At 40.9% G+C, this 24,916-nt stretch overlaps 1 protein-coding gene across 6 annotated transcripts in view; it reads left to right on the top strand.

The window, feature by feature from the left end:
* EPB41L4A (erythrocyte membrane protein band 4.1 like 4A) overlaps positions 1–24,916 on the top strand; it is a 256,154-nt gene that overhangs the window by 199,383 nt on the left and 31,855 nt on the right. For 5 of the 6 annotated variants that reach the window (XM_027100046.1, XM_027100039.1, XM_027100053.1 and 2 more), the window contains exons 14-18: positions 10,822–10,912; positions 13,434–13,517; positions 14,501–14,614; positions 23,624–23,671; positions 24,762–24,839. In XM_027100046.1, the coding sequence (XP_026955847.1) occupies positions 10,822–10,912; positions 13,434–13,517; positions 14,501–14,614; positions 23,624–23,671; positions 24,762–24,839 (415 nt within the window). The remainder of the gene's footprint in view (positions 1–10,821; positions 10,913–13,433; positions 13,518–14,500; positions 14,615–23,623; positions 23,672–24,761; positions 24,840–24,916) is intronic. The other variant, XM_027100063.1, reaches the window with a different exon arrangement.

The following is a 24,916-nucleotide window of genomic DNA, read 5'->3' as shown; positions in this document are numbered from 1 at the left end:
GCGCTTGTTGCCAGGGAAACTAATCTTGAATAGAAGGTTGGAAACTTCAGTCCCATTCCTTGATTTCTGGGGAGGGGAGAAGCACTGGAGGTTGACTCACTCACCAATGGCCAGTAATTTCATCAGTCATGCCTATGTAATTGATTTCATCAATCATGCCTAGGATTTTTTTTTGTAATAAAAACTTAGAAAGGATGGGGTTCTGAGGGGTTGATGAACACATAGATCTAGATGTGGAAAGAGTGGCGTGCTTACAGCATGGAAGTTCTATGCCCCTTTCCATGTATCTTGCTCTGTGCATCTCTTCGTCTGGCTGTTTCTGAGTTACATCCTTTTATATATAATAAACCAGCAATCTAGTAGGTAACTGATTGTCTGAGTTCTGTTAGCTGATTTAACAAATGAATTGAATCTTAGGAGGGGGTCTTGGGAACCTCTGATCTATAGCCTGTTGGTCAGAAGCACAGGTGGCAACCTGGACTTTTAACAGGTATCTAAGGTGAGGGCAGTCTTGTGGGGCTGAGCCTTTAACCTGTGGGATCTGACACTACCAGGTAGATAGTGTCAGGATAGAGCTGAATTGCAGGATACCCAGTCAGTGTCTGCTGAGAATTGAAGAACTACTTGATGGTGCTGGAAAAAACACCCAGTGCAGACCCTATTTCATGGAGCATAGGAAATGAATAAAACTTGGCCCCTGATCTAGAGGAACTTCATCATATAGAAAGACTACAGCAGTTATTTAGCACTTGCTAAATGCCAAGCACTGTCTAAACGCTTTCTAGAAATTACCTAATGTAATCTTCATATCCACTATGTAAGGAGTTGGTGATATCTCCATTCTACAGATGAGAAAACTGCGACCCAAAGAGGTTTAATAACTTGTCCAAGATCACACAGTGGGTAAATTGGCAGAGCTGAGAAACATATTTGGGTTTGTATGACTTGTATGCTTAACCACTGTCAGACTGAAGAGGTAGAAACTGAAATACGGGCACTCATGGATTGGAGCAAGGAAAGTTGTAAGTTGTCCAGGAGGATAGTTTGCTTATGGCTAAATGTGTAATCCATGATGCTGTTGTGAAGGAAGCGGATTTTGAAGGACGGGTGGATTAGGAAAGAAGATTTCGAACTGAGTGTGCAGCTCCTGGTGGGGAGGAGATACAAGAGGGCTTCCAAAGGGTTATGTAGGCCCAGGCAGTTTTGATAGAATCAATTTCCAGATTCTCTTTCCTCAGAGCAGTCTGCCTGTGATAGTAGGCTTGCCCCTTCCCAATGGACGTTTTCCCATTTTCTAAAAGAAAGGCAGACGTTTTTCCCATTCCGAATCTGTTACACTGCTTTGCCTTTAAATGTTAAACCTCCTGGGTTGGTGTTGGGAAAGTAAAATGATCTTAATTGTCAAGTGACACATCCTTGCATGTCATTTTCTCATTTTGACTTTCACCAAAATTGGTGGAGGACCCAACTGATTTGCCACCTGATAGAAAATTCAAAATAATTTTAGGTAATATATCACTACTTGTAGAGTTATAGGTCTACATGTAACTCTTAGAAGTTCTTTGGGACACTGGTGATATCTTTACAACAGAATACTTAACAGAGTAATATAAATCTCTACTTAATGCGAACAGGGTTTCTCAGCATTGAAAATCTATCCAAATAAAAATAAGGCAGAATTGTTGCTAAACTGTTTCATTTTAGCACAGAATATTCTTGAATGGGTAGATCCATGTAATCATTGGGAAAACAAAACTACCCTGTTTATCTCATTAAGAATTACTTTTCAATAAAAGCTTACTTTTTATATTTAATAATTATTTATCAGCATTCATATGGTATGCTATTAATAATTGTAATGATAATTTGGTTCAGAAAAAATTTTTACCATGTAGAGCTTTATGGTCATGGGAAATAAAACTGTTACCTTATTTCTATTTTTTTTTTTGTCACAGAAGTAAGATAGAGTGATGAATAAAAACTTTCAAGTATAAAACATATTACTTTGGGATACATTTTTGCAGAGGAGATGGAATTGAATTGCAACTACAAGAGAAACATTCTATGAAATTTCCAAACGCTAAACTCATTTCATCTATTTTTAAAATGAATGACTGGGTATCAAATTTCTATGGTATTTTATTACACTGGTTATATTCAAGAAAGTCATGAAACAGTTACATTTAATTAATTGATTTTTTTCAGTTTTTTTTTTGTGTGTGGTACACGAGCCTCTCACTGTTGTGGCCTCTCCCATTGCGGAGCACAGCCTCCGGAAGCGCAGGCTCAGTGGCCATGGCTTATGGGCCCAGCCGCTCCGCGGCATGTGGGATCTTCCCGGACCGGGGCACGAACCCGTGTCCCCTGCATCGGCAGGTGGACTCTCAACCACTGCGCCACCAGGGAAGCCCATTTTTTTTCAGTTTTAATATTTTTATTGAACTATAGTTGACTTACAGTGTGTTAATTTCTGCTATACAGCAAGGTGATTCAGTTATACATATATATATATAAATATATATTATTTTTTATATTCTTTTCCATTATGGTTTTTTATAGGATATTATATGTAGTTCTCTGTGCTGTACAGTAGGACCTTGCTGTTTATCTCTCTTATACATAAAGCTTATACCTGCTAACCAACGTCCCACTCCATCCCTCCCCCAGCTCCTTCCCCCTTGGCAACCACCAGACTGTTCTCTATGAACATAGAGATTGGAAACAGTTACATTTTAAAATGTCAATATTTACTGTATACTGCAAATGGCATCCTTTGGTACTATTTAAACTTTTGATGCAAAATGTTAGATATCATCTTACAAACATGCACTGAGGTACATCATTTTTCAAATTCTTTTAGTGAGTACTTGTGTAAAAAGCTTAAAGAACCCCAAGTTAAGGCCTCCTAGATATGAACTCAAATATGGAAGCAGAAAAAACCAAAAATTTTCTCAATTTTGCCTGAGTCAAATAAGCCTTTTTAAAGTGATCTTTACACACAATTATATGTATTTTGTATTTGTATATACTTTATATACTACTGTAATTACATCAAATAAAACCTCTAGAGCAGTGGCCTAGCACACTCCTCTGGAACAGAACCGACTTTAGGTCAGGTGTGGAACTGTCCACCTGTCCTAGACCAAGTGAGCATAAATGGGGGGCTTGAGAAAAGATGGCTGGAGAAGGTTTGTGGTATGTTGCTCTAAATTGTGTCGCTGATGGGGGTTGGGGGTGGTAGGCTGGGGGGAGTACAAGAGAGTACTGGGATAGGATGTGAACGTTTATTCCGTTTTATTCCCTCAAACTGTGTCCTCCTATCACAGGAAGAAAAAACTTGATATCTAAGAGATTTGCCACACTTCCTGCTTCCAGCCAACCATTCACAGAGAGGTGTTGGCATTGGGCCTAGGAGGGCTGAAAGGAAAGATGGGCTCCCCTCTGCTGTTAGTGCATCTGGCAGCCCCTCAAGCATACGCAGGTGTAGATCACAAGTTCTTCAGTTGGTACAGCCCTTTTGTTCTACTCTGAGGGCCTGAAGTTCTTCAGTTGGTACAGCCCTTTCGTTCTACTCTGAGGGCCTGAGGGAGTAAACAGATGCTGAGAAGGGCTTTTCTTGGTTTTGAACCTGGCCTTCTGACCTGCAAGGAAGTGTGTTTGCAACCATCTCTCAGTGTGTGTGCCTCTGTAGCTCGGGCAGAGGATGAAGTGCTTTCATCTCATGCTCCCAAGTTGACCGTTTTGGTCATGAGGAAAGCAGAGGGATCCAGGAGAGTGCTGCATCAGGGAAGAAGAAATTGGAAGCAGACCAACCAGGGAAGGGATCTTTCGTGCATAGACATATTTTCCTAGCATCTTTCTCATCTGCACCCACTCTTTATAATCTACCCTACAGCTTTCTAGTAGAATGCCTTGTTCGATCTTGCAGTTGACATGTAGCAAAATCAGTGTCTTAAAAGTCTGTATGTTTACGGGAAAGAAGTAACTGTTTAAATATCACCCTTGGGATATTTGAATACAGAAACAGAGAAGCAGGCTGCCTCTTTGGGATGAATGGGCTGATGTCAAGCATTTGAACTTTAAAAAATTAGCCACTGGACACTGAAACACTTTTATTTTCCAAATCGTGTGTTTTGAAATTTAATGTGTTTTACGTAATTTCATGAGTGTCAGTTCTGCCAAATATAAAACCTTTCATGATGATAGGGAAAAAAATGAATATATGTGAGGTTTCCTTGGTCATTTTACTGTTTGACTGTAATTCATCATGTTAGAAAAATATGTTTTATTTTTGATAAGTTGCTCTACCATGTGCCATTTTTTTCATAGTAACCCAGTCTAAAGTTGGTGAAACCAAGGCAAAGTGATTTTGTACTATCAGTGTGAAAATGAGAGCTAAAATGTATTTCCAGTTATTAGCTCATTATTAATTCATGAATGTCACATTTCTTCTGATAAGTCATTCTGGGTCAGATAATATGAAATCAGATTGTCTTTACTGAAACCTAATAGTCTGTTGTGCTGGGAATAGTTAAAATCTGTCCTGATTATTTGTCTCAAGCATCAGATACAGTGTTTTAAAAACATAGATCAGAAAAGAAAATGAAAATAAGTGAGATGAAATTTAACCTAAAAGTTTACAAATGTATCATATTTGAGAGTTTTAAAAATGAAATCATGTATATATTACAATGCAGCTTAACTTACTGGCTATTTGTTCTTCTCCCCATTTAACAGAAGAAGACATTCTCTCTTTATTCTTTTAATGTCACACGTTCATCCTCCATGCCTACTCTGTAAATTCAAAGCAATGGCAATTTAAATAACATCATTTAACTAAGGTTGACAGGTGTAAAACTGAGCTATGAACTTTGTGAAACTCATAATACTATTTAAATGCAAAGTGTTTTTGTAATTGAACATCCCTATGGATTCAGCACCACATCTTGAAATCTTGACATCACCGGTTGACTTTTAAGAATTGCCCCCAGACCAAGTAGCTAAACAGATCCTGGGAAAGTTGATTGTGTTTCAGACAGCCACTCTTCTTGATCCAAAGGCGAGGGTCACTTACGATGAGGGCGCTCAATCATGAACAGAGCCAAACCGCACAATAGCCTGGTCGTGGTCCGGTGCACACAGGCTGGAATCATTTGCGTATAGGGTGTTAAAAAATTAACAGACAAGACCATGGAGCTATGGACACTGGCACTGCACTGCTGCCTAACTGGTAGGGAATTGTGTGCACCCGTATTAAGCTGTAGTGTCTAACAGTCCAGAGACAAAAATGATCACAGGTCATGAGCTAGATTTGGCTTCTTAATAAACTATAGCAGTCTCCTGATAAACTTATTCTTCCACATGTGACCAGTCTCATGAATAAAGCCCTTTGTCTCTTCCCCTGCCCGGGCCGTGCCGTGCAGCGCAGCATGCAAGATCTTAGTTCCCCGACCAGGGATGTTCCCTTGCCCCCTGCAGTGAAAGCGCAGAGTCTTAACCACTGGACTGCCAGGGAAGTCCCAAGTCCTTTGTCTTTTTAGTGTGAACAATATGGAAAGTGAACTGGATGCTTCTAATTCTAACTGGTCTTGCTAGTGTTGATATTTTATGTAAAATAAAATACAGGTTAACCTAGGAGCCTTAGTAACCACATGTCAATAACTGACCTTTGTTGTAGGTAATCTGTGACTTTCATTTAAAGGAGTAGAAAAGAATTGCATGCTATGGTGGAAGGCTGCTTTTAAAGCTCTAAGAAGTAGCCCAGGCTTGTAGGATGTGGTGCATGTCACCGCTCATCCTGAATTTCCCATACGGCCACATCCAGATATTTTTTTTTTTTTGTCTTGGTTTTGACACATTTTAAACATAATATCATTATCCTGAATTTTCCCTTCAAGTGGAAAAAATAGTAGAAACAGAAATACATCCTCTATAATAACAGACCTTCACTGAGTATCACCATGTATAAGACACTGTGCTGGCAATCACGGGAGCACAATGATAGGTCCTTCATTTTATTAAGATTTTGAGGGCCTATTCACGTTTACTAATAATTTTAAATTTTAATAATTTCACTATGTGTATTATTAATATTTTATGAAATATGTACATGATAATTTGTGTTTCTAGATATTTTAAATGGAAAACAACTGTTTGGCCTTATCTGAAAGGAAGAGTTACACCAAATGGAGTGATTGTGTAGTGTAGGAAAATTTCCCTTAATGTTTTATATCTTGACGTGGGTAGTAGTTAAATAGCTGTTCACTTTATAATAAATTTGTTAAACTGTTCATATATGTATGTTATATTCTTTTCTGGTGGTCCATTATAATTTACAATGAAAAAGGAGTGGTGAAAAACGATTTCTTCAGCCTCAAAATTTCTCCTGGAGCAACGCCTGAAATTCCATTGTTATCAGTTAATTATTTTAGTTAATATTTGACTCTTCCTTTTTCTCTTTAAAATGGAACTATGGGACTTCCCTGGTGGCGCAGTGGTTAAGAATCCGCCTGCTAATGCGGGAGACGTGGGTTCGATCCCCGGTCCGGGAAGAACCCACATGCTGTGGAGCAACTAAGCCTGTGCACCACAACTACTGAAGCACATGCACTCTAGGGCCCGCGTGCCACAACTACTGAGCCCGTGTGCTGCAATCACTGAAGCCCACGCTCCTTGAGCCTGTGCTCCGCAACAACAGAAGCCACCACAATGAGAAGCCCGCGCACTGCAGCAAAGTGTAGCCCCTGCTCACCGCAACTAGAGAAAGCCTGTGCAACAACGGCGACCCAATGGAGCCAAAAAAGAAAGGAACTATTCTGTGACTAATTAATACATGAAGACATGAGCCCCTTAGTGTGGTTGGTTTGTCAGATCACCTCTTCTCTCTAGTCCAAGAATCTGAGCTAACGTAGGAGGGATGGTTCTGGAAGGTGGGATGACGAGGGGAGGAAACATTTGGAAAGGGAAGGCAGTTAGTGCATGTCAGCAAAATGGAGTCAATAAACCTAGATGATGCATAACCATCGCTCTCACCTTTGTGGATTTCAGTAAGCAATATATAACCTAACTTAATTGCCTAGCTTTCTTCTTAAATGGTAGCATTATAAAAAAAAATCTCACTCATTTAACATAATTAGGACAATGGTTAAAATACAGTGTTTTAAAAATGTAGTTATTGGGACTTCCCTGGTGGAGCAGTGGTTAAGAATCCATCTGCCAATGCAGGCGACACGGGTTCGATCCCTGGTCTGGGAAGATCCCACGTGCTGCAGAGCAGCTAAGCCCATGTGCCACAACTACTGAGCCTGCGCTCTAGAGCCCACGAGCCACAGCTACTGAGCCCACGCACCGCAACTACTGAAGCCTGTGTGCCTAGAGCCCGTGCTCTGCAACGATAGAGAAGCCACCACAATGAGAAGCCCGTGCACCACAAAGAAGGGTGTCCTCCACTCGCCACAACTAGAGACAAGCCCGTGCGCAGCAATGAAGACCCAACACAGCCGAAAATAAAATAAAATTTAAAAAGTAGTTATTACTTTTAAGTGCACATTTAGTAATATAAAGCTAATAAGTATTGCCTAATTAGGGCTTTTTAAGAACCCTACGTTCATGAATAGAATAGAGTAATTTATAGTTAAATATGAATATTATATGAATGGATACTTCAGAAGTGCTCCCACTGAGTTAAGGCTTGTAAGTAGCTTTTCTCCTTATAGTCTGTTTTCCTAGTAAGGCTTTTACACCATAGGCTTGTCCAGTTCACATAGCTATAGAGGAGGAAAATACATATAAACAGATTTTTTGGTTAGTACACTGTTCTGAATATAAAAGAGCCATAAATTAAATTGTATTACCCTATCTAGTTATGATGTGTATATGAGAGTTATATGACTAACATATATACCATTTTATGTTAGTAAAATAGTCTTGTCAGTCAAACAGTTTATTTTGAAGAAGCCTGTCTATGGTGTTTGTGAGTGTCTGAGAGAGAGCTTGTGTGTGATTTTTTTCCCTGAAATTCTTTGGGAAAACCATAGATTTAGTGTTTGATGTCAAGAATTATGATTTAGATATTGTGAATAACCCAATGTTGGTTTCTTTAAGAAAAAACGCATGCATACATAGTTTGAAATTTTTCTATTTTAAGATAATGCTCAGTTTTTGATCTACCTGTTTATTAAGTTTTTGGAAGCTTCGGAAGGAAACCAGGTGAAGGTGATCAGGCAGCCTCACTTTCCCCAAGGTTGTTAGACTAAGACTGCTCAACAATGTTATGGTTACCAGGTGGGAGAGGGAGGGACGGGTAAACTGGGAGATTGGGATTGACATATACACATTACTATATATAAAATAGATAACTAATAAGGACCTACTGTATAGCACAGGGAACTCTACTCAGTACTCTGTAATGAAAGAGTAGATATGTGTATATGTATAACTGATTCACTTTGCTGTACAGCAGAAAGTAACACAATATTGTAAATCAACTACACTCCAACAAAAAATAAACAAGCCACAAAACAAAAAGAAAAGACTGCTCAGCCTGGGAAATAGCCTTGGGTACATGAAGGTCCCTTACAGTATAAATTAGTAATACCTGCTGAAAACAATACCACATTTTAAAAACATGTATTCAGAACAATTAAAAATATGATGTTGGGGTAATTCTGTCTGGGGCACAAATGAATTAATCCCTCCTGCCACTGTCCCAGGGCCATACCACATGGAATTCCAGTTTTGAGAAGCAGCTCCATCTGAAATCTGCACCTGAAATTTTGGGAATCTGCCTAGGTGATTTTTATTAAGGGTTATGGCAAAATAGACAGTGACTGGCCACTCTGATGTCTGATAGTACATGGGGTTGTTCACGGGAGTTGGTTGTGTTCCACTTATTATACCTGGTGAAATTTCCCGTAGATCTCAATGTTATTGTTTTCTAATGCCTGGATTCTGAATGTTGCTCCCACATGAGCGTACCTTTAATGCCACATATCTTCAGGTTCACCTTTTCATTTCAGGGTTCCAGAATAGGAACAAAATGCAGATGTTGAATCCATGTCAAACTCCTTGTAATAATAGTTTTGGGAGCTCTTATTTGAAACCACTGTTTTCTTTCTGTGTTCAAGGTGTATGCCTTAATGTTTATCATTCCTGATGAGTAGCCAAACCTGCCTCCAAGTGTTCTGGAGGGAATGGCCAACTTTGGGTGCTCACTTGTTTCTCTTGTTGTCTTTCAGCATTGGTTGCCCTTGAGAGAGAATTCTTCTCTTAGTTGGCTATTAAATATTCTTCTCATTGGACATTCTTTTTTTTTTTTATAATATTTATTTATTTTGGCTGCGCCAGGTCTTAGTTGCAGCATGTGAACTCTTAGTTGTGGCATGCATGCGGGATCTAGTTCCCTGACCAGGAATCGATCCCGGGTCCCCTGCATTGGGAGCACGGAGTCCTACCCACAGGACCACCAGGGAAGTCCCCTCATTGGACATTCTTTTCACTTCTAAAGAGTCTGTTTCTCCCAGTGGACCCTTAATTTAGACTGATTTTTGAGGATGAGGTGCAGGTGGTCATGGAAGGCTGTGTATTGTGGTGGCTTAGAGCCAAGACTCAGGAGCCGGACTGCTGGGTTTTAAAGCTGCTCCCTTCCCCACCCCAACTCATGAGCTGTGGGACCTTGGCAAAGTCCTGTTTTTCTTATCTTTAAAAATGGGGATAATGTTAGTATCTACCTTAGAGGATTATTTTGAGGATTATATGATTAAAAAGACCCGGAAGTACTTGGGGCAGCACCAACACATGGTTAAGTGCTCAGTAAATATTAGCTCTTATTAGTATTACAGACTCACCTCACGACTCGAAAACTGTTAGGGGTGATTACTCTTTGGATTGAAGGACCTGATCCGTGGACATACAAGATGCCTTTCTGAGGAAGACACACCTGCCTGCCACATGGTTAATTGAACAAGGGCTTCGGACATCCCCTCCCTGGTTTCCCCTGTGCCTCCCAGAGTGAGGGCCACGCCGCTAGAGAAAAGAAGACTACTCATCAGTGCTGCACATCTCACCCCTGCAGGCTTATCTGCCTCCCTCCCAAGAATGGGATCCAGACTTCCTGGATGGGCCCATCTGCTGCACTTTATTTGGATCATGATTTCCAACGTTGTGTCTGCTGGGGGCTCCCTCTGCTGGTTCATCTAGCGTGTATGCAAATCTGCGGAATAAAAGCTTTTAAAAAGTCAGTTTCAGACTTTAAGGGATATTTACATTAAAAAACACATTTGAAAACTTTTTTTTAATGTGAGCAATACAACTCACGTCTGTATTCCTCTGGTTTTGCCATTTGCCTTATGAGCTGGAATATTTTCAGGTTCAAAATATTTTGGGTCGGTTTGATTGAGAATGAGGGTTGTCATGGCCTGCCAAGAAACAGTAACTTTTTTCACAATGTAGTTATCAAGCACCGATTGGAATGGCTTACATTCCAATATAATAGTACTAAATATCTTAGATTCTTATTTTAACAGTTGATGTGGGGACTTTTTTAACTCTTCAAGTCTCAAAAGGTACCATTTTACAGTGGTGCCATAACCTAGACCCCTTTGGACATTGTTACGTTGAGGGCTTAGTACATTTCAGAAAATAGTAACTCAGATTTATTGGACAATTCATTATGCATTTGGAATTAAAATTTATCAATACAATGTGCCATGACGTCCCTAAAGTTACATTTAAAAATATGTTTTTGCTTCTTTGTGTTTCTCTGACCACTATCTCCTTTCTTTTCTTCTCCACTATCTCTTTCTTTCCTCTCTTTGCGACTAGGATCAGACAGCATAAATCGGGTAACTGCAAACATGGAAAATGGAGAAAATGAAGGAACAACTAAAATTATCGCACCTTCACCAATAAAAAGGTCAGTCGGTTAACTGAAAGGACACACCACTATATGCTGTCACAGAAATGCTTTTTTTTCTATTGGCAAGGTTAAGAATCTTTTCACTCTGATAATTAACTAGTACTTTTGATGAAAAAAATTCTGTGGGCCAAAGAACACTTTAAAATGCCAGTGAAATATAAAACATCAGGATATGTCCCTCTCATTTGAAGGAAATGCTCCTGCTGTCATAGCGTGATAAAGTCACAGATAGTGTGTGGTCTGCCTTCTCTGAGCAGAGTGAAAATTCCATGGGATTTTTTAAATGGCATGATATAATGGACTAACTCAGAGGGACCTGGGAAGTAAAGTAGATCATATTCACGTTCAATGTACTGCATTCATTACAGCGATGCATTGAACTGTGGCCCTAGAAAGAGGATTTATAGCATTTAGAGGCACAGGGTTTCAGAAGGCAGTGATTGCATATGTATAAAGAGTCGTCATGGTCCTCTGCACCAATTTTCCCAGCAGCCTCCCCCAGCAGAAAGACCTTCTCTTAATATATTATGTGGATTGTTTCCCTGAAAGATCAGCCTTGTTCTCTGTTAAGACGCTCTTTCAGCATCACTTTTTCCTATCTCGAATTATGTTCATGGAACAGGATGTTACACATACAATAAGTAGCTTTCATCAGCTCACTTCCTCTATAGAGACTGCTCCACATGCAGCATGGAGAAGTCCAAGCAGTCAGAAATACATGACCTTGAGAGACTTCTTAGATCATCTACTCCATCTTTCATTACTAAATACTGGTGTTTTCATTCAACTGGGTTGTTGTTACTTGGAGGGATATAGTTTATGATTTCTCAGCAAAATAATTCTAAGTTATGAAATTTCTCAGAGTTGCAGGGTGTCCCCAGGGTTTTGCCATCATTTTGTTTTGTTTAGTTATAGGACGCTCCCTGTACAGGTTTTCTTTTTGGAATGACAAGTTCTTTGCTTTTGCCTACACTTTCGTTTACTGTGCTTCCCTTAGTCAGCCTCATGGCTGTGGCTAGTGAGTCATCTTAATCTGTATGTACAGGATATGCTTATGGTAAGTCCAACATAAGAACAGTAATCTTGCATGAAATTCAGATCCCAAGGCTTTTTAGAATGTACAGGAGTTCAATCCCCTCTGTAACTGCATTCTTGCCGATAGGACTGATACCTGAAGGGCCGCCAAATTTTCCTACTCAAGTTCCAGATGAGAAATAGCTCAGTCAGTGAATGCAATTAATTTGCCCCCCAGGATTTCATTATTCTTGCGCTGCTCTCTCAATTTCCCTTTCATCTCCCTACTGCATTTCTCAATCTCCCTTTTCTCTTTTCTTTCTGATTTATTAAACACACTCAAACTCTCTACTGTTGTATTAAATCTACCATATTTCTTTTCCTCATTTCAAAAGTAAGGTTTTACTTTAGAAATATGATCTTCCAAATATTTTTTAACCTTTATAAGAGTAATATATTGCTCATATATAAGTAAAACATACCTACTATCTACTAATGCTCTGTTACGTGCCTTTGTCAAATATCTAATTTTTTAAGCTTATGTTGTATTAATTCCTATATGAATATAGTATGCTAGGGTACAAGTTTATTTTCATTTTTTGAAATGACCTTGTTATTTTCTCTCCTCTTTCTTGACTGTTACAAAGAACTCTGCTTTGACCATATTCCAGAACTGTTAAATAGAGGATTCCTCAAAAAGCCAGGGTTAAAAGTGGATTAAGAGTTAAGTAGACCTATCTTTTTCTGAAGTGGAGTCTCCCGGGGAAGTGAGAGGTGACACACCTCCCCTACTCCCCTGGTGACAGAAGAGTTCTGATGAATCCTTTCCTTGTGTCTCCCATGTGTTTCTAAAACAATTTGTTGGGATTGAATAACAACTCAGTTATATTTACATTCTTAGGGCAGAAAGATAATACTAGGTCAGGAAATAGCATTTGAAAGTCATTCTGATTTGGAAGGATGAAGCCAAGATATGGCAGAAGCTGGGGGCAGAGAAAGTCAGTTCCGGTAGCCTGAACCTGCCCAGAGCTGACCAGCCTGCATAGATTCAGACCCAAGGCCAAAGCCAGCGGTCTCTGACCACTGCTGAAAAGAGGGAGCCAGCTTCATGAGCCCAGATACTCAACTTTCCTTTCTCATCAGCCTCTTTTCTTCGCTTGCTGGTACCCTTTTTTCCTGTCCTGCAGGTGGACTCTTTAGAAAGGTTCTTAACAATTGATGACTTGGCATTTGGTTGACATAAAGAAGTAAAACTAGAAAGAAAGAAGGGGAAAAGAGATCCCCAGAGTACTGCTGGAAACAAGTATTTTTTTAAATTCAGGTAGCCACTTTATATTCTTTCTGGAATGAGTCACAGGTATAAATAAAAACACATTTTAAAACGTTTGTTAAATAATTTTACTGAAGAAATAAGTATGTGAGTTAATTTCCTTTTATTTTCTAGCTAATTAATTCCTTTTATTTTCTAGCTAATTTCTACACTCTTTTTGTTTTTTAATTAAAGCTTTAAGAAAGCAAAGAATGAAAACAGCCCTGTTACCCAAAGAAGCAAATCTCATGCGCCATGGGAAGAAAATGGCCCCCAGAGGTAAAGAGAATCATTGTTTTTATAAAGGAGAACAGTATAAAAGGGGTTAGCAATTGCAGCTTGTTAAATAATGGAATCCAACTGCTTTGTGGCTGGAGATGGCTAACCGTGGACAAGTCAGTCAGATTCCTACATCTGTGTGACCGAGAACTTCTGAAGTAGAGGTCAACGGGATGTGTCCTAACGTGAAACTTTCTCCTGGAAAGACAGAAAGGAAAATTTGTATATACTAAGAAACTGCCTGAAAGAGCATTAGGATGGCTTGGTGGTCATTAGAATATGCGAAATGACATATAAATGGTAATTTTCCCAATTTCATAGTTCTTGTAAAAACTTGAGTTGAAAACTATAGCTAATGAATAGTGCTTCTAGTAGACCTTTATTTCTAGAAATATAGAAATATTTAGTTTCTTTTGTTCACAACTACCATACCAGGAGCAGACCTGCATCATAACTTACTGGCCGTATAGTTACGGTGGTTCCAGGTCTGACCACACAGTGGTTCAGATTCTAGCTCTGCCTCTTTCCTAGCTACTCTACTTGGCTGCTTAATTAAACATTCTGTATTTCTGTTTTCTCTTCTGTTACATGGGTCTAATAATTGTACTTTGGTGATTAGGGTTGATCTGGAGAAAAGCTGAGATAATGCATATAAAGCCCTCAGCTCAGGCAGCACCTGGCATGTGGTGGTTTCATCATAAGTGCAGATTGTTGTTGTTATTGCCATCATTTGTGTGTGTTGATTTCTTACTGTTGAAGGCCAGTGAGACAAACCCGTTCTTGCAAAATGAAGATTTTTGTGATTTGTTTACTTCTCTTTCCTTTCAAGAAATCTTGTCAGCAAAGAGAACCATGTGCCCATGATCCAGTATTCTCCAGGCAGTAAAAAATGTGCAGTCATGAACACTTCCCTAGATCCAGGTTAGGGTGTTGCTCCTCCAGGCCCTCTGTGGACATCATTGACCTTTCCTCTTCCACTCCAGCGGACTCTACAACTCCCCGAACGACCGCACGAAATCTCCCAAGTTCCCCTATGCGCGCCGCCGAAACCCCTCGTGTGGGAGCGACCATGACTCTGTACAGCCCACCAGGAGGAGGTAAGCTGAACGACCCTTGGTTTTAAATTCCCAACAGAAGCTCTGGATCCCAGCTGCATTTTAATCACAGGTTACTCTCATAGTATAATGATTGTTTGTCTCCCCATGGTAACAGAGAGCTTATGCTTTCGGGTTTTTTTTTTTAAACATCTTTATTAGAGTATAATTGCTTCACAATAAGGATATATGTTTATGTTTTGTTTTTAATTGAGATAAAATAAGCTAGGGGTCCTGAAGCATTTCTCCTTTTTTTTTTTTTTTTTTTTTTTTTTGCGTTATGTGGGCCTCTCACTGTTGTGGCCTCTCTCGTTGTGGAGCACAGGCTCCGGACGCGCAGGCTCAGCAGCCACGGCTCATGGGCCCAGCCGCTCCGCGGCATGTGGGATCTTCCCGGCCTGGGGCACGAACCCGTGTCCCCTGCATCGGCAGGTGGACTCTCAACAACTGCGCCACCAGGGAAGCCCCTGAAGCATTTCTCTTAAACAGCCAGAGTTTCAGAGAATAATTTCATAAAATATTGATGGGAACTCGCTTTCTGTATTGTAGTTAAGACTACATTTTGAAAAATGTATATAATGTATTTTGAGAATAGATATTATATAGTATATATAATATGTAGTATATATAATATGTATTGTATAATGATACATGTTAATATATAAAAGATTTAAATGTTTTGATCTGAGAAGATAGGATTATGTTTAGAGAGAAATCTCTTAGTGGAGACTGAGTGCTTTGCTCTCAGGACTGATATTGTTGCTTAAACTTGAGTAAAACCCCTTTCAAAGAACAGAGAAAATGAATCCTGTTACATTTTACCCAGCAGGTCACATTGTTTGTGTGATTATATTTGCGTGTGTGTACTTAACTAAAAAAAATTCATGTCTAGCATTTTTGGACTGTCTCTGCAGAGCAGCCTGGGCAATATGACAGGTCCAAGAGAGGAAGACCTAGAAATCACTTACCAGAGAAACTCATTTCACTCCTACCTGATGGGGACTGTGTTTTACTTCGTGTACCTACATAAATGGTATTTTATAAGTGACTTATAATTATGAGAAGTTCAGGTCATGTATTCAGATAACTGTCAAGGTTCTTTTTGTATACACTGTAGATTTAGAAAGCAGAAGCCCTTCTCTTTTCTCTGCCCTTGTTCGTACTCAATTGCTGGTCCATCCCTGTTTGATGTCTTCTACGTCTGCCAGTTTCCCAGGGTCTTCATCCCCAGCTTTCTCAAACCAGGCCCAACTTCACTGAAATCCTTTGGTGATTAAGAAGGGAAAGGTCGTCACCTTCACCTAGTAGGACTGAGAAGGGGGAGCTGGATCGTGAGCAACGCGATTAGATAGAATAATGGAAAAATAGCTTCCATTTACCATGTTCCAAGTACTGAGCAGATTACTTGCTATGTGTTATCTCATTTAATCCTTATGATACCCCTATAGAAATTGGTGTGTATATCATTCAGGCACTAGGCCTTTCCAGCAGAGAGGGATTAATGCAGGGATTGGTACACAAACATGGGCAGGACTGAAGGAGCAGAAGGCAGAGAGTGGTGCACGTCTGCGACCTGGACACTGTGCGGCCAGGAGTAAGAGGAGAGACGGGGTGTCACCCAGAGAGTCAAGGCTGCTTCCGCCTTTCAGCTGGCCCTCGGGTGCCTGTACTTGCTGCTGGCACTGCCGGGGGCTCTGCCACTGTAGGAGTGACTCTTGCTGCCACTGCTAGAGGTACCACTGCCATAGCTAACACTGTGGAACCCCCAGTTGTAAGGAGTGCAACAGTGGGTGCCACAGGTGCTGCTAGAAGCAAAATCACTTGCCCTTTCCTCCTGCCTTCAAATCTCTCCTGAGTGCCTGAGTGGCAAAGGAATCCAGGAAGATGTGATATTAAGGCCTCCAGTCTTGGCAATACAGGGCAGATTAGCGGTGGGTCCAGATGGGACTGAGAACCGATGGAAAATCCCTGGCCCAGCGTTATTATCTCACTTTTACAGATGAGAAAACAGGCTTGGGGAGAAAATGGTAGCTTTCCTTGTGGGTAACTGTTCCAGTCTAGAAGTGGATCCAGGTCTGTACATCTGAAATAGGCAGGGATAATGAGTCATCACTTAAGGCAGGGGAATAGATTTTCTGCCCTCCTTCCCTACCAACAATTGGTTCATCTTGGACAACACTTAAAACCAAGGCAACATCACTGGGAAACACTTTAAAATGTATTTGTGTGTATATATGTGTTCAGGGGATGTGGGTAGTGGGAACTGCTAAATATATTAAGAATTTGGCACAGTTCGATTGTTAAATAGATAGGTTTTTATAGTTTTTCATCCTAAATTATTAGTGTACCTTTTCAGCATTCCCTAAATAAAATAATTACACACATTGAGCAGATGGTCATTTTTATTTTAATATGCTTGAAAATGAATTTATCAAGTTTTTACATTATTTATAAAAATTTACATTTTTTTCCCCCAAACAAATTGCTTGAAATAGTCGGGAGCACACATATTCCCAAATCCAGACTTAATGACTTTTTTTTACTGAGATACGTTTTCTGCTGGCTTCCTGTGAAATACAGAGAAGTAATTGTGGTGCGTGGACAGAGGATCCTTTCATTGGCACCATCCAGAGGAAAGGCTTTTGATTTTATAGAGAGTCTTTTTGTCTGAGCATCAGGGCCTCTGTCTGGTTCTGTGTGGTACTTGAAAGGTCTCTTATTGGGCATGTGTGTTTTGAGGAGACTAGACGTTGCGGCATGTTGGTATAAAGAGCTAGAGCTCATTCTTTGTTTCTTTCCCCTCTAAATGCCCTGTAATTGCCCTGTCCTTCTCAGTCTTGTTTTATTTTCACACATATTTACCTTGCCCTTGAGCACAAATCCCTGCATAGCTGGATAAACTCTGACATCTAAAACCGAGATTCGTCATCAGCATGGAGAAATCTCAAGGACTTAAATTTAATAATAGAAAATTCTATTTTGCAGTGCATGGCCAGGATAACATATTTTGCAAAACATATCAAAATTTTCTATTTTGCCAGTTGTTTGTCATTAAATGGATAAATCTATCAAATTCTGGCTGAGTCTAGAACACTGATCCTTAACCTTTTTGGGTGATAAAACTCTCTGAGAATCTGATGAAATGTTGGATTCATTCCGGAGGAGGAAAAAGTACTTAATTAAATACACGTACAAATTTTCATAGAATATTTCAAGGTTCATGGAGACCCTGAAGCCTGCTTGTTTAAGCAGTCCTGTTCTAGAAGAAGAAGGCTAGCATACTTCCTAGCCAGTACAAGTCATTTTCACCCCTGTCCATTTTCACACTCAGAAATGTTAATTAGTGCCTACTTTATGCCAGGCACTGTGTTAAACAGCACTAGAGAAAGTCCCTGCCCTTTGGGAGCTTACAATTTGGGGAAGAAATACACGAATCACACAAATGCCTATGCAGTTATAACTTTTCTATGTCCTTGAGTGGGGAGTTAATAGGGTGCTTAGAGGGATTTATAAGAACTTGTTATTGTAACCTAACATGTCTCCAGAAAAGTACACATATCACAGGTATAACAGCTTGATAAATTTTAACAAACCAAACACTTGTGTAACCAGCACCAATAGGGGAAGTTTTGCTGAGTCCTTGAGTCAAGGAGGTCGGGGAAGTGTTCCCTGAGGTTGGATTCTTGAGCTGGGTGCTGAGGCCAGAGCAGGCAAGAAGAGGAAAGATCATTCCAGGAACGGGGGCAACATATTCAGGGGCCTTGGGATGGAACAGAGTGGGGAGCAAGGCTGAAAAGCCAGTGTTGCTCAAGCACTGAGTGAACAGAAATGTGTTGGAAATGAGCCCAGAGAGAAAGATGAGGCCAGATCTCAAAGGACACCTGGAGGGCTTCTCTGGTGGCGCAGTGGTTGAGAGTCCGCCTGCCGATGCAGGGGACACGGGTTCGTGCCCCGGTCCGGGAAGATCCCACATGCCGCGGAGCGGCTGGGTCCGTGAGCCATGGCCGCTGAGCCTGCACGTCTGGAGCCTGTGCTTTGCAGCGGGAGAGGCCACAACAGTGAGAAGGCCCACGTACCGCAAAAAAAAAAAAAAAGACACCTGGACTTTGTTGAGGATTTTGGTCATTAGACCAGTGGTTTTTCTAAGGGGGTGATACCACAGTTGCATTTGTATTGGGTAAAGGTGATCCTTACTGTCCTGTGGAGAGAAGGTAGGAGAAGGTAGTAGGGGAAATAGATGAGGCAGCATGTGAGTCCTGGCGAGAGAGAATGGGAGCTTGTGCTAAGGTGGTGATGTGGAGATATAAGGAAGTGAATTGTTTTGAGACCCTGTAGGAGGTAAAAGCAGTGGGACTAGAAGGACCAAAATGAGGGGTGAAGGAGTGACAGATGTCAAGAATGAGTCCGGGCTTGTGCAATTTCATGGATTGAGGTGTGATGCACTGAAATAAGAACCACCTGGACATTACAGGCTCAAAAAGGATAGCTCTGAGTTTGGTTGTTGATAAGTTGAATTTGTGGTACCTTTGAGACGTCCACGTGCGGGATTTACATGGATTGTTGGGTATAAGTCAGGAGCTAGATTAGCCATCTGGACTGAAATATAGATTTCTCGTAGGTGTTAGTTGAAATATGAAATAGAACTGAGGCTTTCTAGATAGACAGAATGGATAGAATGCAAAGACAAAGCCAGTGATAGAGCTGTGAGAAACTTTAGCATTTATTTGCTATAGTTGAAGAGGATTAATTTGTAAAAGAGTTAGAGAAATTGTGTCCCTGTGAAAAATGAAGAGAGTGAAAAATCTGGTTACTAAATAGCTTCCGTCTCTCTTCATTCCCAGACTGCTAGAAGCCAGGCTTATATCTCCTAGGCATGAGATTAGAAAATCTCACTGTAGGATATGGACAGATACTAGGGGAAAGGCCTACAGATAGCAGCTTTCAAAGGATCCTCCAATGAAATGGTTGAGACTACCCACTTTACTTAGCTCCACATTGCAGTGAGGCCATCAGTTAACATGCACTGCACCATCCAGAGGGTTCCAGTCTTTTTAGTGCCTAATGCTTAAATACGAAGAGAGCCATAATCACCTGGCACTTGAGGATAGCATCTCTTTGGAAAGACAGAGACTGAACCAACAATTAGGAGTACACGTGTGGGAGCTCACAGGAAATAGAGACAATATAAGAAACAAAGAAAAATTTCTAAAAAAGTTTATCATCTTTAGAAAAGTGAAAACTGTGGTATTGAAAGGAAAGAGTGCATAAGAGTTTTCAGATTTTAAATTCGTGGGGTAGAATTTTACGTAATTAATAGAAGGTTTGGAAGATAAAGTTAAGGAAATCTTTCCCAAAGTAGAACCAAAACAAAACAAAACAAATCCATGGAAATAAGGATTAAAAATGATCGAACCCGGATATCAATCATTTGACTAATAAAATTTCTAAGGGAAAAAAGACAAAAATTGCAGGAGAGGAAACTATTAAAGAAATAGTAAATACCAAAAAAAAAAAAAAGAAATAGTACAAGAAAATATCCTAGAACGGAATGATTTAACTCTATAGAGAGAACCCACTGAGTATTTGTCATACTAGATTGAAAAATTAGATCCATACCAAGACCATTAAATTTCAAAACATTATAGATTAAGAAAGAATTTTTAAAACTTGGTGTCAGGGAGGAAAATGGGAGAGAAAAGAAAGTCCATGCAAGAATGGTGACAAATCAGAATCATGGCATTGGGCTGCTTAACAGCAAATGCAGGGAAAGAAGATAACGAGGCATTGCCTTCAAAATGCTGAAGGAAGATTATTTTCAATTTAGGATTCTGTGCCCAGATAAACCGTAATTGTATGTGTAGAATAAAGACATTGTCAGAAATTTCAGCTCTCAAAACAAAAAAAAATAATGTACCTGCCACGCAGTTTTCTCTGTCAATAAGTTCCACCAAAACCAAGACAAGAGGCCATGAGACCTGGAAATATGGGAACCATCCAACAGAAGCAAAAGGAATTCCCTGGTTCATGGTGAAGAGAGTTAATCAAAGTGACATTTGTGCAGCAGTACTAGACAGCAGGCTATTCAGATATGAGCAGGAGGGCAGAGGGCTCCAGGAGGGATATACATGTAACTTGCAGATTATCTGAGTATTCGTGCATCTCAGGAGGAGCTTTGCAGTTTTCTCAGAGTTGGGATGAAGAGTCAGTGAGAAGCACAAGGAAAGCTAAGCAGCTGATAGGTATGTAGAAAACTTGGCAGTTATCATCGCTAAGAAAGACTTAAACCCATACAAGAATGGAATTGTGTTCCGAAACACTGTTTAGATCGTCTGTGAACAATACTTATATAATTGTGTTTACATATCAGTGTTATGTTATTTGATATAATTATGTTAGGAAAATGGGAGAATGAAAGTCGTGAATGTGGCCTTAAAGAGCCATGTCTGCCCTGACTGGAGTGCAAAGGCACGTGTAACAAAGGGTAAGGAAATGGAGACCAAAGGGCATAGACACCTCTCTCAAGAAGTGTGGCTTTGAAGGAGAGAGGAGAGACTGGGCAGGAAATCACGGGTGATGTGGAGTCAAAGTAGGTATGTGTATGTCTAAATAGGAGAGACTTGAGAATGTTGAAAAGCTGGTAAAAGAATTTGCTAGGAGGACAAGTTGAATATATGTGAGCGATAGGAGGGTAGTTAATGACAGTCACTGAGTAGGTAAGAGGTGATGGGACCCACACGGCACAGGTGAAGGGACTGACCTTAATTATAAGGACAGTTCCGTAAATAAGAGAGGGAGATGTTGGTCAGTTTTATTTTTGGTAACAGGAAGAGGAAAGAGTTCCCATCTGATGGCTGGCTCCTTTTCACTTGGAAGGAGAACACAAAGTCATCTGCTGAAGCAGTAGAGGGTTGCGAGGTGAAAAGAGTTTGAAGAGTACTTAGATCAGAGAAAGGTGGTAGGATTGCTGGGTCATGTTGTAGATCTACTTGAGGTTATGCAAATGGATTTGTAGTGTAGCTAATATGCCCTTTTACGTAACTTCATCCAGCACTGCTCGGCCAGCTTTTGCCGGCTGGCTCAGAGAACCTGGAGAGTTGGATTCACCCGTACTTGGGGTTTTGACAAAAAGACTGAACAAAAAACAGAGTTGGAGGAAGTTTCGAGTACTGGAATACATGTTATTGAGATGATGGAAATCTGAGCTGAGTCAGGGAGGGAACGAAAAAAGGTGAGGAACTGGTGGAAAGTTGCAAGGTCTATAGACAGATGGTACTACTGAGGTCAAAGAACGATAGAACAGAAGTCATTGAATAAGCAATAATAGTAATACTAATAATAGCCAGCATTTATTGAGTGCTGACAGTGGGCCGGGTTCTACTCTGTGCATTTTAAATATATTAATTCATTTTATCCTCATAACAACCCTGTGTGGGAAGTATTATTAAAACTGAGGCTCAGTAGAGAAGTAATTTGTTTAAATCACACAACTTAACAATGGATGGGATGGGCTTCACATTCAGGACTACAGAGCCCGCATATTTAACCAGAGTGCCCCATCGAAGCTGTTTGAAGGCATGTAGGAAGTGGTATTCAGGAAGGAGAGGAGATTTCAGTCAGAGAGCAGAGTGTTTGTGGGTGGTGACAGATGATAAAGTCCAAAGTGTGACCATGATGGGGTTGCTGAGTTGTAGTGAAGAGGTCATTAGAGACGATGACAAGGGACGTGGAGGCCAGGGTGTTGGAAAGGGCATTTGGGTGAGAGTTGATGTCAGATTATGGCAGAACTTGGCTTGGTTGATTGTGTTACTGAATTGGGTTTGTTTGCCCAACTTTGTAGCAAGTCAAATGCTGAGATGCCAAGGTTTGCTTCAGAGAAACAGTTTATTCACGAGACAGCCAAGCAAGGTGAAGGGAGAACAAATCTCAAATCTGCCTCCCTGAAGATAGGGCTTAGGGCTATTCATGGGATAAAGAGGCAGGGTGGTCTGAGGCGTGGGGAGAGGTGACTGAAGGTAAGAAGAGGGAGGTAATTGGCGGTCTGTGCAAATGTAGTCGAGCTTCATGGCTCTTCATAGGACACATGTTCAAAAAATATTGGAGTTCACATGTTCTGAGGGTGGAGGTTTTGGCCCTCTGACCTCAAAAGGTCATCCATTGGACACTCACGCAGGCCCAGTTGAATGGTGAGTGGTTTCAGCCGGTCTGAACTGGGCAAGAACTAATTCCAAGTTCCTGAAAAACAACTTAAGCAACCATTACTATTGTGACCCATATGTCAGAGGTGTTATGTATAAGGAAGCTGTGGGCATCTAGTTTAAAATCAATTGAAAGCACGCAAGGCAGGACTTCCCTGGTGGCGCAGTGGCTAAGAATCCGCCTGCCAATGCAGGGGACACGGGTTCGATCCCTGGTCCGGGAAGATCCCACATGCCGCGGAGCAGCTAAGCCCATGCGCAACAACTACTGAGCCTGCGCTCTAGAGCCCGCGAGCCACAACTCCTGAGCCCATGTGCCACAACTACTGAAACCCGTGCGCCTAGAGCCCACTGCACTGCAATGAAGAGTAGCCCTCGCTTGCTGCAACTAGAGAAAGTCCGTGCGCAGCAATGAAGATCCAACACAGCCCACTTCCCCCCCCCCCAGAAAAAGCATGCGAGGCAGGTAAGGTTTGGTGGGCCTAATTAGGTTAGCACTTGGTTTCACTTGCAGGCCTAGGAACTACAGATGAGCCCCTTCATTGGATGAATGGAACTTACCAGACACGTTGTGCATAGTTATTTATGGTCTGTTTGTAGCCCCTGCTAGGTTGCTGGCTTCTTGAGGCCAGTTGGTATTATGTTTCTGGGGCCAGTTGTAGGGCTGAGCATATGTGTGTGACTGCCGTGTTTGGTGAACGGATGACTCTGTAAGAGACGTACGTTAACTGAAGTGAAACTCATTTTGGTATGCTTTCCTTAGCCAACTGATAATTGTCTCTTCTCCTTAATGTCTTCGTTTGTTTGTTTTCCATAGGAAAGCCCATAACAGTGGTGAGGACTCAGATCTAAAGCAGAGGAGGAGGTAAAGAAAACAAATTGGAAGGCGGGTCAAGGGAGAGGGAGGGGGCTTAGCAGATTAGCACAGCGCAGACCTGAGGCAGGAGTGGGGAAAATGTTTTGTTTTATAAGTGGCTGCTTTAAGAGTATTGTAATTTTTTTTTAAGAGTATTGTAATTTTTTTAACTTTGAAATATCAATTTTGGCTTCAACTGGTTCTCAGTCTTCCTTTCTTAACATCCTTAGGAGTTTCTCTTTTTTTCTTTTTTCTGCTCCTTTTGTCTTAGAGGAGCTGTCTCAGTTATCTCTTTTTCTTTCTTTCTTTCTTTCTTTTTTTTTTTGGCCGCACCGTGCGGTGGCATGCAGGATCTTAGTTCCCTGACCAGGGATCAAACCCGTGCCCCCTGCAGTGGAAGCGTGGAGTCTCGACCACCGGACCGCCAGGGAATTCCTTCGGTTATCTCTTGCTACATTAAAACCACCCAAAACTTGGTGGTTGAACATAACAACAGCCATATATATCTTGTGTGATTCTGTTTGTTAGCTAGTCTAGCTAGTCCCTGGCAGAATGGCTGGCAATCTGGGACCTCTCTCTGTCTGTGGTCTCTGCACCTGGCTAACGTAGGTGGCTGGAGGGAAGCAGAAGCTACCAGCCCTGTTAAGAGACTGTCCTAGAACTGGCAGAGTATCCCTTACACCTTCTTCTGTTGGTAAAAATCAGTCACAGGACCAGCACAAATTCAAGGGGAGGGGAAATAAACTCTCACTTTCTCCATGAAGGCAGGGGTTTGACAGGACTTTATGTCCATATTTAGTCCACCCCAGGGGCTTTTAGCTTTTCCACGTCAGAGTTCTGTTGGAAGTATTTGTTTCTGTGGTCCCTTCAGGGAGCATGGTGACATTTGCTGTAATCTGCTCTCATTTCTGTAGACATTCAGATGCCTGGCTGAACTGAGAAACTGACTGGGAGAGGGTACGACAGCTACTTATGTTTGGATTAGTAATTTTACTGCAAAATTAATTCTAAAGAACCAACATGAACCTTTCTGAAATTTTTCATTTGTCATAAATGTGGGTTGTGTTTTTTTTTCCTTTTGCTCTTATTTTATTTTCAGGTCGCGCTCACGCTGTAACACAAGCAGTGGTAGTGAATCAGAAAATTCTAATAGAGAACACCGGAAAAAGAGAAACAGGTAATATTGGAAGGTCGTGGTTAACGGGAACTCTGAAATCAGAGGCTACCGCTGGTCATAGAAGCTGTGTGTCCTAT

Source organism: Aethalodelphis obliquidens, unplaced genomic scaffold (assembly GCF_003676395.1).
Source record: "Aethalodelphis obliquidens isolate GAN/ISIS:26980383/991018 unplaced genomic scaffold, ASM367639v1 scaffold4, whole genome shotgun sequence".
NCBI lineage: Eukaryota > Metazoa > Chordata > Mammalia > Artiodactyla > Delphinidae > Aethalodelphis > Aethalodelphis obliquidens.
Note: the sequence above shows the minus strand (reverse complement) of the source record. Positions and strands in the feature narration are given on the sequence as shown.